General features: G+C 35.6%; 2 protein-coding genes across 2 annotated transcripts; one reads left to right on the plus strand and one right to left on the minus strand.

The window, feature by feature from the left end:
* The first annotated feature begins 343 nt into the window (after positions 1–343).
* LOC128671122 (uncharacterized protein) lies at positions 344–14086 on the plus strand. The gene is made up of 6 exons (XM_053747364.1): positions 344–625; positions 1243–1352; positions 9114–9264; positions 10577–10768; positions 11014–11214; positions 13343–14086. Exons 1-6 carry the CDS (start codon positions 563–565, stop codon positions 13397–13399), a joined length of 774 nt encoding a protein of 257 aa, XP_053603339.1. The 5' UTR covers positions 344–562; the 3' UTR covers positions 13400–14086.
* A 53-nt stretch (positions 14087–14139) lies between these two features.
* Uro (Urate oxidase) lies at positions 14140–17491 on the minus strand. The gene is made up of 5 exons (XM_053747231.2): positions 17354–17491; positions 16236–16738; positions 15917–16040; positions 15615–15801; positions 14140–15184 (listed from the first exon to the last, which is right to left on the minus strand). The coding sequence occupies exons 1-5, from the start codon at positions 17374–17376 to the stop codon at positions 15011–15013; spliced, it is 1011 nt and encodes a 336-aa protein (XP_053603206.1). The 5' UTR covers positions 17377–17491; the 3' UTR covers positions 14140–15010.

Here is a 17491-nt window from a genome sequence, read left to right on the forward strand (position 1 = left end):
AGGACAGTCCCATTACCATCACGAAAGATTTTACCAGATATCGAGGACGTTACACTATTTTGATGCCAGACTACACCACAGACATATAAAATGCTTATACTTCACACAGATATAAGAATATTACATTGATGTTCTTATAACTATTTCTTCAGGTAGCTCTTCTTAATCTCATTCTTAATCTATACTGTGTACTACCCCGATATTTTTTTAGTTTTGTACAATTCATGACCGCTACCCATGGAATTAGTACTACATACAACAAGTACTTATTAAATCCATACCGCTACCATCCACCGCAGAGGTTCCTGATTCTTTTTAAACTTTTATAAAACAAATGAAATAAAATGTCATCAAAATTCACTTTATTGACAACTTTCATGGCTTCCAATTAATTGTGAAATTAAATTTAAAATTTCAAACATTTTAGGTATGTTTTGAGCCATCACAATCAAAATTAATTCTAAATTCTTAATGTGAATTAACAAATTCAAAATTAAACATACATTTACATCAAAATTCTTCGTGAAAATACAATTCGAAATTGTTAAGTCAAGTGATCAGGATGGCTGATAAAAAGAAAGAAGATGGTCCAAGTGACGACAAGGATAAGAGAGTGAAAATCAATGTAAGCACACATATCTTGTGTATATTTATAAACGTAAAAACGCCGTCGTCTAGTGGATGCCTTAAGCTCTATGCTTAAGGCATCCACTAGCGGCGTTTTTCCTAGCTGTGGTGATGGCTAATGATACAAGTTCTGTGGTTTTGATCTGAACTGGCTTCCAAATTTAATCTAAAATACTGAACAAGCAAACAGGCATGCGTCCTACCAGATGGATGGGAAGTGCTCATCGCCTATGGACGCCTGCAACAGCAATTAGGCGCTAATTCTTATGCATTACTGTGGACGTTAAGCTAATGGGACTGTAAACTCATTAAAAAAATGTTCGACAGCATTTGCATTGAGATTGATCAGACAGTGTATGAACATAGAAATCCTGTGATGTTACAAATACAGTAGTTTCTAGCTTGTGAGAAATAACTATAAATTTAAAGATTGACGAGAAAAAGTGCCTGTGAAGGTCTAATTTCTGAATAAATGATTTGAATTTGAATTTGAATTTTAAATCCTTCCGGATCAAACACAGTCCGGAAGGCAGATAGGTACTCCACTTGACTACCGCCATACAACTTTATTATACTAGCAATAATTACCATCATTTTACCTGGTGTTATATATAGGTCGAAAATGAAGATGAGGCGGTGGAAGGAGAGGCGGGGAGGAGGAAGATGAAACGGTTTCAGATGCCAAATGTGCCTCGTTGGTGGCAGGCGAAGATTATCCAATATGCGTTAGTATCTAAGATGCATATCTTAAGAGCACATTATGGAACATCTGGACAATCCAAACAATAACAGCAACATATGGAAGAAAAAAATAAAATTTTATGTTATCCATCGCGCTACACATTACAGAACCATGACCAGGCAGGGCTGTGTTCTTTGTTGTGGTCGCGTCAGAACTGTTGGACCGTACCTATATAGTTCCTAAGGTTTTATAATTGACAATTTTTTATTCATCTTTGGGAGTTCAGTGCCCCAGCAGTGGGATATTAAAATAGCTGATAATGATGAAGACCATTTTATTAATAAGTAACAGGCAATTACAGCTACGCCCGCGGTATGTTATGTTTATCCTCGGGTCATCGTCTATATCTACTCCAAATTTTAAGCCAGGGTTATCTATAGCCTGACAGACTTTCGCATTTTTATAATCTTCTTCATAGTCGTATTCCTCATAGCTGAGGGTCGTGGTCATTAATTGGAATGAAACACACACAACAACTTTCTTGGCATTATTAATGGAGTGGTTTGCCATTGCCTTCTCCATTTCACACACAAGTTAATAAGAATCAACCAGTGTACACGTTTCCTCAGGATGTTTTCCTTCACCGGAAGTAAGTGGTGGTCGATGAAAATTACTATATATGAGTCAGATTTGTATGGGCACAAACACATGTAGCACGAGTAGGATTCGAACCTGGGACCTTTCGATCCCCAGGCGTCTTAACCATTACACCACCGCCGCTTCAATATTTATAATAGTATGAAAGTATAGTTACTTATTTGACAGCTACATGCATAGTGCACAGCAGACTATGAATTGATATGTCAGGATTTCTTCCACATTTTATAGAACATTTAATAAAATAAGAAATATTTTTAAGGTTATTCTTTATCTTTTGCGCACCTCACAACTAAGTTCAGTAGGAAATTGAAACACAAATCTAGCCCCAATTAAATAAATACAGTTTATCAGTAATTTTATTTATAGTGACATTCGACATAACATCTATCTCAATGACGTCCTATCGTTCAAATCAACATGTTTTGTCCCCGATTTCGAGAATGACACGTGCTTGACCTATTCTAGCTTTATCAAAAATATATACCTACATTCCTAGTTACATTTGAGATTTGATAAATCTGTAGGTCATAATCATACGATAAGTTTCTAATAGTTTAATACAATATCTTTAGCGATAGACAGAACCACATATTCATATTGTTATTTTATTATTTTTACTAAAGACTCGCCCCAGCTCCGCGCGGGTGCAATATTATATTAAGTGACTTTTAAGTAAAAAACATAATAATCATTATTCGATAACAAACAGTAATAATGTCATATAATGCCGGGCATACTTAGACTAAAATGTTTTAAACTAATCCCTTGACCCAAATTCCATTGACTATGAAGGCCTAGTTAAGAATGGCACCTGCCGAATAGAAATTTCATACCTATATAATTATATTTGCGGGTCTGAAGGCCGCCCGAAAGCTGACTCGGTCGCGGAGACATTCGCGCCATCCGGGTCACCACCCGGCCTAGACGAGCCTGGTGGCCAGAGCAAACAGGTCAGGTACACAACCCACGCCCCACATCGTTCCAGTGACATTTTACAGTCACCCATCGCAAACAACCGCACGTCGATACCCTGCAATTAAAAATAGCATTAATCACACGAGGCCGAACGTATTGACAGCATAATAGAGCTGAAAATGAACGTGCCAGGCAATTAACTTCAATTAAGCTATGAAAGCAATCTGAGTGCCTCATCATTCTTTGAATGCTCGGGGAAACATCCATGAAAGGTGTCAGCGCGAATTAATGTTCGCGTGTGAGCACGCGGGGCGTTGTATGGGGTGGCTTCGACGGCGACGGCAATGGCGACGGCAGTCATTGCACCTTCGACCACCGCTGGGGCAGCATGCACTGAGAAGGTTACCATGTTACGAACCCCGTCTACTTCTTCCGATGGCTCCTTCTGGACCACAATAGAGCTGCTTGCGGACCGTGGGCGTCGAAGATCAGCCGGAGATGCAGACGAATATGCAGCCACCATTAATGTACCCAAGAGGAGGGTATCTGCTCTCAGGTGCCAATAATTTTATTACAATTTTATCAGGCAAATTTACCCTTAAATTGCAAAAAGAAACCTGAAACACTAAGAAAGTTTTAAGATACTAGATGAAATAAATCATTCCCAACATGACAAGAAAAGTGATTGTACAAAACTTTACTTTGTTTATTGTATTATCAAAAGCAACATAAAACCTCTCAGAGTTGCGTGACTAAACGCGCTTGAAAATGTTTTCATTGGGTTCTATAAATATTTACTTTTTCAGTTTAACGTAAGTGCGTCGCGATTTCAGCGTTCGTGTACCTATCGCTGAATCAGTGATGAAATTCCGCCCAAACACGCACAAATTTACTCAAACAATACCAGCTTTTGTTCTAGCTCAAAGTGGCCGATGATAAAATGATACTATCCGCGCGTCTGGACCATTTTGCGTCATACTTGCTTGGGTATGAAGTTTATAGGATAACTGGATACGTTATCAGATTTTCTGAAAATTGCGCGATTTATCACTTTAGACGCGATAAAGTGACTTTATGTGAAAGTATTTTATACTAAAAGCAAAATTCAAATTTGAAAAGAAATATTGATTTAGAAACACAAATTCAATTATTTAATATTCTTTTCAAACTTATTTTACACAATGGCCCAATTTTTCGTCGAACATTCGATCGTTGTTGAATGAGTGTCGCACGAATTTACTAAAATTATCCTTCAAGCGCTCTTAAAGGATAGTGTAGTTAAGGTTGCTCCTTGTGTAGCGTTAACAAAATGATTGGGTGGTGTGAATAAGTTTCGCCAAAGGTCTGTGCTACTGATTCCTCGAATCAGATAATGGCCGGCGTTATTATTGGTAACTCGCAGAAACAATTGTTTATCTGAACTGCAATATCAAAGTAAAGTCTAAAACATTACAGACTCATTAGATCAATAATATGTATTTGTTTATTTTTCAAGTTTATTTTTACGCGTTTCCCGAGATGCTCTTCAAGGACGTGGATGCAACCGATAACACGCGAGCATGCTGAGAGAGCTAGCTAGCATTTGAACTAGATTTATTTTTATCATGCTTTAGAAGGTCATCCATTTTTATTGGCCGTCAATATGATCTCATAACAGAGTTTAAACCAATATCGAACAGATGATGGTGGCGCCTACGGATGTCGAAAGAGTTTCTCAAAATCATTTGGTTTATATATAAGCTACGCAACATTTTCTGTGTAATAAAAACCTAAACTAGTTCTAATCATTGACACTAAAGTGAACTTAATCTCACTGGATTACTTTCACTAATTTATTATAATTGAGCAAATTTCTTCAGTCAGAGGAACCAGGCAAACTTTAATTTATAATTTTACTACACTTTTCACTACTTTCACTTTAGTATAAACTGATTGTAAATAAAAATGACTAACGCATTGACCCAAAGCGGGTCTTGGCCTAACAGCAAAAGAAGCCATTATGTGCGGTCTTGAATAGCTGCATGCTCGCTTCACCATCACATCTTTTCAATTTTTTTTTTATTTCTTAGCGAAAAATATAAAAATGATCTTGGAAAATTATGTGACGTTGTTTATTTTTTACTAAGAAATAAAAGAAATTGATGAATATGCTATATACTATATGCGGCTTTAGTTGGTTTGGCATGATATTTCCCCCTAAGCATTCAGCGTAAATGTCCCAAATAACACCCTCTTCCGATCGCGGGGGCATTACTCCGAAACTTCGCAGCCGATGACGTGGCGGTTGCGAGTAAAGTTGTCGTCACGTGTAATTCCAGAGTTGAGTAAACAAAGTCTACGTGAATTGTTTACGCGCGCACGCGCATGGCCTGTCGGGGTATCGGCTGGCTTATGTTAATGGTACTAATTCCGTGATACTAATCGTAATTATGTTACGCAAATTCTTAATAGAAGATTATACATACTTAATAAAAATAATACTTTTGTATACAAACAAAGAAAGAGAGCTATTTTTTCACTTTTTTGATATATATATATAAGTAGATAAATATATGCAAAACAGTAGAATTTTTAATGATGCAATAATTAAAATAATTTCTTTTTGTAAATTGTACTCTTTATGTTTTTCACGAGGGTTCATATTGAACCCTCTACGACTTACTAAATTCTGCTCGCAGCTTAGCCCGCGTAAATTTCCCACGGGAACAGTATTTTTTCCTGGATGAAAGGTGAACTATGTGACCCTATGTCCTTCTCCCTACGTCAAACTATTAGTTTTAGTTTTAGTTTTATTGCGCATAAATATTATTATTTTTAATTTTTACCTGAACTTCATTCCATTAAATAAGTTATAACTGCTAAAGACCTATTTTATACTACCTTCTAGACTCCTAGGCTAAAGTATGTTTTGTCTCGTTATGTCAATTTTAAATATTGTAAAGCGTAATATGACAAAACATTTTTTAGCTTAAAGTATACTTTATCTTTTTTATGGATAAAAGCGTGATCTATATACAATAACGCTGATAACTTGCATGTCAAGTAATGTCAAAAATTTTCAATGCTACCTATATCAAAACAGGACAGAGAAGTCGTTAAGAAACTGGTCAATTCTGTGTACATAAATAACAAAATTAAGTGCAAGTTGATAAATATTGTCAGTATGTAAACAAATTTTGACCGTCGCATCATGTGAGTCCATATCGTTGTTGATAAAGTCAATTAAGTAGTATATCATTCAAAGTCCAATTCAAATACAAAGTATGTTTATCTAACTTGGATTTAGGTCCAAAAAGCAATTCTATTCTCTTGGGTCAGTATATCCCGGCTAAATCTAAAAACTTTCAGCTTATTTCCTTTAATATAGAAACGTGATTGAATAACATCATTTAACTGAGAATAGGGTACCTGTTGCCTTCAAGGGCTTCAAGTCAAATCAGATACATTTTTCCATGTGTCAAAAACAAAATCATATATGGGGCTTGTATGGCAGTGGGAACCAGTGACGTCACAAAACTTGTTTTAATTGTACTTTAATGAAAACAAACTATTCTTAATGTTACTATTAATAAAATTGATCAATTAAAGTGACCTTTGATTATTATATTCATTATGTGAATGCATATAGACATTTTATTTTATACACAGCAACTTATATCGAGACTTGGTTATAAAGAATATATTATGTAAAAATTGTTACATTTAATAGTTAATTTATATTATTATGAATTAAATCGTACATAAAATGCCGTAAAATATTTTTTTCAATATTTTCGTTTCGTAGCAGTGCTACGCCAGTTGCTACGTACGCGCTACTATCCGTTATGTCATTACGTCCAAAATGAACCTGTCACTATGGCGACCTCGGCGCCCTAATGGTCATCATGCCTACCATCATGACTGCTACATAGGAGGTCCCGAGTTCCATCCCCCCCCCCCCCCCCCCCGGTCAGGTCAAGATGGAAAACGATATTTTTCATATTGACCTGGGTCATCGATGTTCATCTTTATATGTATACGTTTTAAAATATGGTGTCGTTGAGTTAGTATTCCATAACACAAGTCTCGACTTACTTTGGGACTAACTCTATCTGTATGATTTATCCCTATATATTTATTTATTAACTATTAAAGAAATATGATTGATTTTGTATAAATTTTCACTATACGTTAACTACGTATAGTGAAAATTTAGAACAAAAAATCTAGACGTAGTATTTTCTATTTTCTCAATAAACATTTTCCGCTCGAGTTACATAGAATTTTTTTCATGTAATGTTGTATTGTTGTGTACATGTAAATTTCACACTTGTATTGTTAAAGACATTTTAGTCATATTTTAAGTCGAAGGCAGAGTTAATTCACATTTCAACTAACATTTCCTAAATGATCGTTCACTATCGCCCCGCTTCGCGTGATTCTATTCAACCCGCGTAATTAAAAGCGGATCAATAATAAACAAGTAGGCTGCAAAACTTGCGATTCATCAAAAATTATAGAAATCTGTAGGTACGGGCACCAACGTGAGTAATCGAATTCACATACTGTGTATGTGATATATGCACATTTTTTGTAGTCTCTTAAGGAAACTCTATGATACTCTGATACGACCTTAATACGTACAAGCTTTAACTTCGTACATACAGACCTTCGCATTTGTAAATATAAATAAATATTTAATATACGGATACAAAAAATCGGCCTTAGGTTTTTTAACAAATAACCAAACTATTCGTTTCACAATATGAAATGTGTTTTCATTTATATTCTGCAGATGGGTAGGTATACATACACTGTACAATTTCAGCTTTTGTTAGCCATTCCCGAGTCTTGTCGTATACATATGGGCCGTGGAAAATAATCTTCTATCACGCTATTTAAAGGCGTGTACACATTGACACTGATTGTGCTTATTAACTTGGTCTTAAGTATAACTTTTGATAGTTTACCTGCCGAACTCGATGACCTCTAAATAGTAGATAATTCATGGATTCCAAGAATCAGCCTGATGTTGTAAAACAATACTCGTTTTACAAGAATTATTATGCTGATTTAATATTCGAAGTTAAGTGTACTTTCATTTTAAATTAATATAACTCATTATCATTATTTACTATAGTAAGTACATAATACATGCTCATTATAAACTCCTAACCTGAATCAATTGATACCACACACTTTTTGCAATAACTATGTAGATGTGTGTCCCTATGCCCCTATGACTATCCGAGTGGAATCTTGCTACTCAATTTTGAAGCAGATATCGCTCCCTCAACCGATTTAGCTGAAATTTTGTACATACCTTTAGTTTGGAATATAATGCATTATTATGATAAGCATGACATGATTGTGGAACGACTCCAGACGTGGGAACTGCCCGGAACGGTTTACTGACATTTTTATGTATTCATGATATATTGTTGAATGCAATAAGATCTCCCTGACAAAAATAAAAGCTTGTGTCAAAAATGTAATTTTTGTTTAACATTGTTTTCGTTTCACATGAGGATGCAACTTTATAATAAAACCGTACATGTAGTTAGGGCGGGGGCCGTGTCAAACGGTACCAGGCCCTTCGTAGGCCGCGATATAAAGGCTTCACTATGACACGGGGTCTGGCGCCAAAACTACTAAAACTTGACGGGAACTCGACGGCTTTCGAACTTAACAAGTGACTCAAAACGAACAAAAGTAGCAAAGATACCAAACAAGGGAGGGGGTAAGTACGTAGTTATAATAACAAAAAAATTATGTTAACGTCATTCACAAATTCATGATAAATATTACCTATAAGCTTATTTTTAATCGAACTTATCTATTCCGCAAACCAACGCATGCACTAAAGATATTCATATTTGGTAACGCCTTCAACAATTTTCCCTGACGTTTTCTTACTCCTTTCTGGAAAATTATTGGCAATGATAGACATGACGAAGAACGAGCAACACATAACATATACTAGCTGTGACAAGGACTCTCGTGACAAGATAAACGAACGAATTCATCATCTTTAGTGTAGCATGTAATTTTCCTCCATTTGCCCCACTCACATATTCCGTTCTTCCTGACCATATCCGAATGTATCTTTATTTCTCTTTTCCTGTAATAAACCGTCTACGTTTTCTCCTTTTCACTAAAAAAATATTTATCACATACGAAAACATACTTTCACAGGACTGTTCCACTTATTTTATGTAAATAGTTAGATGGAATATTTGTTTGCCCCCAGCTTCGCCCACCCACATGTCCGGGCCCGCCTTGAGAAGCACATGGGTTCCAACCTGGTCAGCCTCACGGACAAGATGTACATGATGGACCTGGAGGAAAGGATCCGGGAGGTCAACGAGGAAAACCTCAACAAGAGGATTACCGCCCGGGTGGTGAGTATTTTTATGGCATGGTAAGCCAACACAACAGTCAATACAAGTCTAAATAATACCTATCAAAAACATAAAAATTTGGGTGAAAGTTTGTTTTGTTACTCTAAAAAACTAAATGGATGAAATTTGGTACATACGTGTAGAAATCGTTCTTAAATTTCTACAGAAGCTTAATTTATGATGCTGTCGCTTATAACAAAACTGCATCGATAGTTTTTTTTGACAATTAAGAGAGTTCACTCATGAGAGAAATGCATAGTTTCTCTGCACCACACCGCGGTGTAGCTGCCAACTTTTTGGCTATGGGCGAATATTTGTTTTCATGAAACATAATTCTAGATGTTATTAACAGTAATGCAGTCAAAACATGATATTTGTCATTACACGTCAAAACACGATATTGTACATAATACTCACACTATCTTCCTTATTTATAATTATTAGTCATAATTATTTCTGATTTCTGTGAATGGACTCGGATCTGTCTATATTATAAATCAACTAAGTATAGACTATTTGTCGAGTAGCCTTGAAGCAAGCCAGACTTCAAGCACAATAATTAATATCACATGATAACCGACACATATGCCGCGCATCTTAGATCGATGGATCCCACATTTTGTTTACAGTCGTCAGTTCCGTTTATGTTCTTTGAATATGCTCCGCGACAATGACTATGTAAAACTAGATGCCGCTATGACAAACATATCGTTGGTCGAATTTATCCTCATTATTTTGTGAGAACTTTAATGACAATAACAGTACGTTTCATCACTAAAATACGTTTCAACTTCAACAAAACCATCTTCAAAATATATAAAGTAATAAGTGACGCGGAAAGCTAATCATACTTATTTAAAGTATAATTTCATCAGTTAATCCTTCACATTTTGTAGTTAGTTGACAGCAATCAAACGGAACTACTTTTTTTTTTTTTTTTTTCAAAATGAGCAGTCAAACAAAAATCCTTAAATGCCATAATCGAAAACCTGTAATGATCAACGCTCTCTATTTAGATTGTTGGTCCACGCTATAAAACATTTTATTGGCATCCTAAAATCGGAACACACTTTATTACAAATATAGCATAAACACTTAATTCTTACATCCTCGAAACTATAATGGAGACAAAATCTAAAAAGAATTTTAATATAATACGGATTACTTTAGAAACATTTTAAAGCTTATCAAATATGTTTCGTTAGGTCAACCGGTGTCAGATATTTTTAAATCGTCTAAAGGCAAATATTACACTGACTATATATTCTTTAACTGAAATGTAATAAATTCCATGAGCCTTTTCTGTCTATAGATGGACGAGATGGAAAGGTTAAAACGCCTAATCCTAGTCGGCAAGACCCCGCTGAAGGAATGTCCACCCGAGCTGTTCCACCACCCAGTGTTCGTGTTCTGGAGGATGGTGAACCGGGAAGTCGCCAGGGCGTCAAAGAAACGAGCTGATGCGTACTACAGAAAGTTGAAGGCGTCGCAGAAAGTTGATCAGGTACATAAGAATGATGCTATATTTTGTCTATTATTGTATCAAGAACACTTTTGCCACTGATCCACAAGATAGCCAATGCGACCCCCGCCGGATCTCCTTGAAAACCTTACTCTTAAATATTTAGCTTATCATTTTGTTTATAAAACCTGGCTCCATTGTATACGTCCAAATCCACTAATTCAATTATTAAACGTTCTAAGTAAACTTTTATAAATACAATTTTTATTGATCAATGTGTTTTTCAGTCATTTGAGGAAGAGGCTGAAAACGAAGCGGTTGAAGAGGAAGGAGAACAGTTGTCTCCTGAAGAGTTATTGAAGAAATGTCAGGAAGAGCTGGACGAGCAGAAGCAGATTGATGTGGAAAAGGGGGTTCGGTTTACCGACGAACAGTTTGCTGTTCTCAAATATGAAACTAACGACATAAAAACTCTAAAAAGCCTAACTGTAAGTATCTATCACTTTTAAGCTCAGTCTTAGTACAGTTTAAAAAGACATACAGGAATTTAACGGATTTTATATTGACAGGATAGTAGTGTATACTATACTGACGCTGTAATCGCAGTACCAGAGGAGTTATGGATGTGGATAGGATAAGATAGATTTTACGGGCAATTGGCCATGTTTATTGCCCCGACATAGCTGACCAAGTTTAGATAAACGACCAGGGTAAAGGAATATATAGGTGTGTTATCTGTGAATTTATTCCATCTTTCCCGGCAGACCTGTAAATCAGCTAGTCATTTTTATATTCTACTAGCCAAAAGTTTATCCGGAAATAACAAGACTTATAAATCATATATGACTGATTGAAGTATAAACACGTTTCTAATATCATGTTAACAGTCCCAAGTCCGCAGTCAATACTAGCTTGATCTAGCTCCAATTGAACATTATCTATTAAGTTACTCGACGCTTTAGCAATTACTTGGGATATATCACTTAATATAATGGCAATTAAGACGGATTTAGTTTGAACAAAGTTTATCTTCTTTAAAGGAGATCTGGCTCGTGGTAAACTGGTTTATTTGGGGTTATTTCTAGTTGTGTATGACCTTTATACGGTTGCACCGGCGACGTGTTATCATTTCTTACCAATGAACCTGGTCACTTCGGGGCTCGTGTATCGGATTCATTAAATTATTAATACTACTAACCTAACTCTTTTCTAAAGCTTAATTCCTAAAGAAAATCCAGAAATTGTTTCATAATCATTTCAATCCAAATTAACGGAACAATATTAAAGCCATGAAATCTAGGTATGCATCTGAACCCCATTTTTGTAATAGTAGTAGTAAACTGATGAAAGTCTCATATGTGATCGGTATTATCGAAAACGAAGTGATTATATTAAGTTACGTGACACTAAATTAAAATGTCACTGCATTCCGTAATTTCAAATTGTGTACTTGATTAATAGAAAATAGTATTTGAGAGTGAACGATAGATGCGTGACAACCAAATGGTCTTGTGCGACTAATAACGTGACAAATAAACAAACTCCAGTTATCTCGAAGGAAAACCGGTTTTGTATGGCTCATTACCGTATGATAAATACATACCAATTAAAACTCAACTCAAGCTTGCACTTTAGTATCACTGTTATCAACCAACTGTGACCTAAACAAAACTATAGGTACATATAGTTACTGTTGTGTATAAGACAGCTATTAAGTATATCGATTCACCAATAAATATAAAAAATAACTACTTTGAAAGTGCTAAAGATAGATCTTTAAAAAGACTATTAACATCAGACAGGGAGAAGTGGCGTGCTGTACCGACCGCACATAAAGTGGGATAAGGGTAGATAAATGGCGATGATGACTTCGGAAAATGCTAAAGAACTAAAACGAGCGCAAATTGAAAAAGTAAATAATTGACCAGATGAATAGTAGTACTATACTATTAATATCAAAACGACCTACACATTGTCGACCAAACTAATCCCTTTATTACGAGCTATTATATAACTTGCAATGTATGTAAATATGTTCAGGTGAAATCTAGTCACTCAATTTTGAAGCACGTATGTTCTACTGATTAAGCTGAAATTTTGTACACTCGTTTAATGACAATGCATTATTATGATATGACCTAATGGTGCGAGGAACGGCTCTAGACGTGGGAACTTCTGAATGGTTTGCTGCACGGACATGTTCTTTTTTGTCACGCATTGAATGCTTTAAGATCTCTCTGACACGTACTCTACGACACGTTGTAAGTTATTGTCAATATTGTCAAATTTTTAATTTCACTCACATTGGAACAATTTTATATATATTGCCAATCGAAATACATTGCCTACTTATATAAAAAAAAAACTGTTATGATCAAAATTCCACCACCGAACGTGTTAATTTGAGCGATTAGGAATAAACATTTAACTATTTGTTATCTATATCAGTAGATACGTGCAAGGTTCACGTTTATTGTATCTGTCTACACAGTCGATTACATGGTCCAATAAACTGATGTCCACTTTTATCCTGAAATTCTTACCGGGTCATAACCTCAAACTTCAAACTTTTTATATATCACATGAGGACCTAACCAACCCTTTATTTTTTTTCAGACGGTCGAAGAATTATACGCGCTGGCAGACAAGATCATTGGCACGAAACGATTATAAAATATAGATTTTTTTTAAGCGTAAATGTTAAACTGATATCGTCTCTTTGGTTATCTTTTTTGTATGAAGGGGTATTATTTATTGAAGTCGATGGCACTTCTATACTACTATTGTATGCCAATTCTGCGTCGCGGTCCACACTAGTAGCAAGGGGTCAATCTCCAAAATTAGAAACGCAATATGCCAAGCCATATTGAAAGTTCACAATGCGAAAATTCTTTCAAAGATTTATTTGACACCATAAGCTGGCATGCACTTCGAAACAAACTTATTTAATTGCAACTTTATTTCTGATAGTAATGTCCCGGATAATCAGTTATGTAACTATTAAATAGTATCAATAATTATTTTTTCTGAATTTTAAGAAAAAGTAATTATTGATACTAATTGAATTTAAAGAAAACTTTATTGCTTCATTTCTAATTTAAAGAAAACTTTATTACTTCAGTTGCTAGAGTTTGATTTCTTTTGGCAAGTATAGAAGGGCCATATTACGTACAGAAGTAACATGTACTTGTATCATATAAATTTACGTTTGGTACAGTATAAATGTTCGGGTTATTATGTCGGCAGGTAGCACCTACCTACTTGATAAATGAAACAAAAACATTGTAAAGTTGGTTAAAACTAGTGAAAGTAAGCGAGATAATAATTTTGTATCTATTTAATGTATGTTTACCGTATAAATGTGTTTTACTCAATATTTTCCAGTGATTAGTAATTATAGTTGTAATAAAAATCGTAAGTTATGTATTAGGTATATTATACTTTGATTTATAACAAAATACTCTTAAATGTTATTAAAGCTAACAAGAGAAATACAAATTACGTATGAGCTATAAAGGCTTACGCGAAATGGTGGCCGACCAGATGAGATCGATATTAGGTACTCGACTTTGCTGACCAAAATTGCACGTAACTTGTATTCGAGCCGCGACCCGTCCCCCCTCCAGTTTCGCCCACCAGTGGGTCCACTTCATACAATAAAATACTCTCATTTCAAATAATTTGAAAAACGCTAACATGTATGAGACAACTTCTATTAGTGTTGATTTATTTAAAAGCAGCTACTTATAGTGTAATGAATATAATGTATCATATTAGGTAATATATGGTAATGTGTGCGGTTTTGTAGTGTACACAACAAATCATTTTTATATGCCACATGTACGGCGCTCAGATTTGTTTCAACGCCTTTATCAAAGCATCAAGACATTGCAGTTACTGTGCAATGTTAATGAAAATAAAACTAATATAACAAAAATTACAATACCAAATTAATTTAACATTGAAAACCAATTTCTTATGTTATAATTTGAGCAAGATTTTACTTGAACCCCAAATGGACTCGGGCCGCAATCCCCGCCGTCAATTACTATGATAATATTCGCATATGTTTGAGACGCGAGTCTACCTGCGGTCTAACAACAAGGTAAAATTGAGACCAATTATTATTCTAACATTCACATCACGAGTTACATCAGAAACTCGTATTTTTTCTCTAGATTCATAAAATTCAACATTTTATTTATTTAAGCCGTTTTGAATGTGTTCCAAAACATAATTTCCAATAAGCTACGTCGTAGCTGCTACGATTGCTACGAGCTACTGTCACAAATGGCTCTTGGGCCTACGCCGTAGCTGCGCGTAGATGAGTCCCGCTGGTTTGTCTATGGGCTGGTAGATGTGATGCCGGGGATCTCCCTTCGTCACATTAGCGGGGAACTTCGATACGTCGATGTTGAGGTAATGCTTGTTCGGCATCGTCATCTTGATCCACGTAATCTGAAGACAAAAGTAAAATCCGTTCAAATACAAAAACAAAAAAAAATCGAATGATATTATTTTCAAAATATTTTATTATCAATACTAACATATATTTGTTTATCCGACACCAATTTATTAATTAGGAACGACAGATTGATAAGCTTTGGCCCGCGTCAACATGGAGCCGACGACATCATGATATGTGACGTTCACGTGACGCTAGATAAATGACCGGCGAAAGGTCCGGCTATCTCTTTGTTTATAAATATTGATACCGAGAAAGCATAAATTACAAGAAGGGCTATTCGGCTCATAGCAGATTTCGTACAATATGCAAGTACGACTTCAATATGCAGTTACATACGAGATAGAAACAAAATATCATAATAATCTTCTTCAGACGGCTCGAATTCAAAAGAACTTCTTTTTTTAAGTCTTCCATCCTTACCTCAGCAACTTTCTCCAATACAGTCTTTTCGGCCAGGTACAGGGTGTGTTGGACGGAAGGCGAATAAATGCCTGTGTCTGGTGGTCCGGCGAATTTGTCCAAAATGGCGTCCTTGACTGTAAGCCACGCGTTATCGAAGTCTGCCTCTCTCATGCTGTCGTACGTCCATTCTGCTTCTACCACCGTACTGTGGGAGAAAATAAATAATTAGACCTTATTAATCATATACTCAGGTTGTTGAATAATCCACCTTTTATTCCCAGTTTAGGCCTAAAATATAATTAGTTTAATTAGGTAACTACCTGAATATTCTTTCAGCTGCATCTGCAAGTGTTGTGTACTCGTCCTGCACGAAGTCAACAAAGGCGGATTGTGTTGTTTTCAGGACTCTGAGACCACTTAAACCTGACTTCACTTTGACTGCCTCTGTAGACAATAGAAAAGTTTTTGAAAAATCTAGAAAAACAGGTTAGTATTTATTAATTGTGTTAACGAAATGCCCGGTAAATACTGGCTAAAATTCCGAAATAAGTACCTATGAAAAACTGAAAATCTCACTCCTAAAATTATACTTTATTTATAAAACTGTAATGATGTATGTATATAATTTAATTCACTCACCATGTCTCTTTTGTGAAACTTCAGACCATCGTGTTGCTGAAGGTGAGAACACGAAGGCGTGATTATGAGGCGTCCCGGCCTGCAGCCTCTCCCACGGGTACTCCAGCACACGACACTTCGCTTCCACTATCTGCTTATACATGTACAAGAAGTGGTTCACAACAACTGCACCGAACTCTTCAGGAGTCTTGACTCCATGTTTCTTCGCGAGAAGATACACTGTATTCTTCTGGGAATCTGTTGCTACTACTTCTTTGTTGTCTCCTACAACGTAAGCTGATTCAGAGGTCAGTTTAAGCTCGGTGGAGACTTCGAACTCGCGGATGGTGTGGTAGTCGCCATCGCGGTGGACGTGGAGGAGCTTGACGGAGCTCTTGCCGTACCCGTGGTCGCAGAGCTCGAACCGGCCACCGGAGTCGGCGGCAGCGGTGGGCGCCGGCCGCGCTTTGGCCGGACCCACCACAGCCTCACCTGCACTCGAATTCGAGGGTTTCGCATAAATTCTGTAAAAAATATGAAATACTTAGAATTTTGAAAGAGAATTCATATTTTAAGAGAATTCATATTTTAAGAGAATTCATATTTTAAGAGAATTCGTATTTTAAGAGAATTCATATTTTAAGAGAATTCATATTTTAAGAGAATTCATATTTTAAGAGAATTCATATTTTATGAGAATTCATATTTTATGAGAATTCATATTTTAAGAGAATTCATATTTTAAGAGAATTCATATTTTAACAGAATTCATATTTTAAAAGAATTCATATTTTAAGAGAATTCATATTTAAAGAGAATTCATATTTAAAGAGAATTCATATTTTAAGAGAATTTATATTTTAAGAGAATTCATATTTTAAGAGAATTCATATTTTAAGAGAATTCATATTTTAAGAGAATTCATATTTTAAGACAATTCCTATTGTGACAAAAATAAATCGATATTGGTGTCACAAAAATATTATTTCAATGTGAAATTAATGAGCCAAACTTGAGATATTAGTATACTACACCACGATCTTCCCTTTAACCAAAAAAATACAAAGTCACACAACACACAAGCTCTAGTATCATCTATGGGGCAAATTTTCGTATGATATTAAAATCACAATTGCTACCTGTTGGCACTTGTCCACGGCATTTTCAAATACGAAATTCACTTTATTTTGAGAGTGTGTAAAAAACTGCGTCGTCGCATCAAGCCCAGCTAAGCGGAACTGTGATTGACACTAGCCGAAGTCCACACTTTATACGAA

Source organism: Plodia interpunctella, chromosome 1, assembly GCF_027563975.2.
Source record: "Plodia interpunctella isolate USDA-ARS_2022_Savannah chromosome 1, ilPloInte3.2, whole genome shotgun sequence".
Lineage (NCBI taxonomy): Eukaryota > Metazoa > Arthropoda > Insecta > Lepidoptera > Pyralidae > Plodia > Plodia interpunctella.

What these genes read in the sequence shown, in the direction of transcription:
- LOC128671122 (XM_053747364.1), top strand. Translation starts at nt 563, where the DNA reads ATGGCTGATAAAAAGAAAGAAGATGGTCCAAGTGACGACAAGGATAAG. An exon ending in ATAAGAGAGTGAAAATCAAT is followed by an intron (nt 626 to 1,242) that starts GTAAGCACACAT and finishes TGTTATATATAG; the next exon opens with GTCGAAAATGAAGATGAGGC. An exon ending in CGTCGCAGAAAGTTGATCAG is followed by an intron (nt 10,769 to 11,013) that starts GTACATAAGAAT and finishes TGTGTTTTTCAG; the next exon opens with TCATTTGAGGAAGAGGCTGA.
- Uro (XM_053747231.2), bottom strand. Translation starts at nt 17,376, where the DNA reads ATGCCGTGGACAAGTGCCAACAG. An exon ending in GCAGCTGAAAGAATATTCAG is followed by an intron (nt 15,802 to 15,916) that starts GTAGTTACCTAA and finishes TTTCTCCCACAG; the next exon opens with TACGGTGGTAGAAGCAGAAT. An exon ending in TATTGGAGAAAGTTGCTGAG is followed by an intron (nt 15,185 to 15,614) that starts GTAAGGATGGAA and finishes TTTTGTCTTCAG; the next exon opens with ATTACGTGGATCAAGATGAC.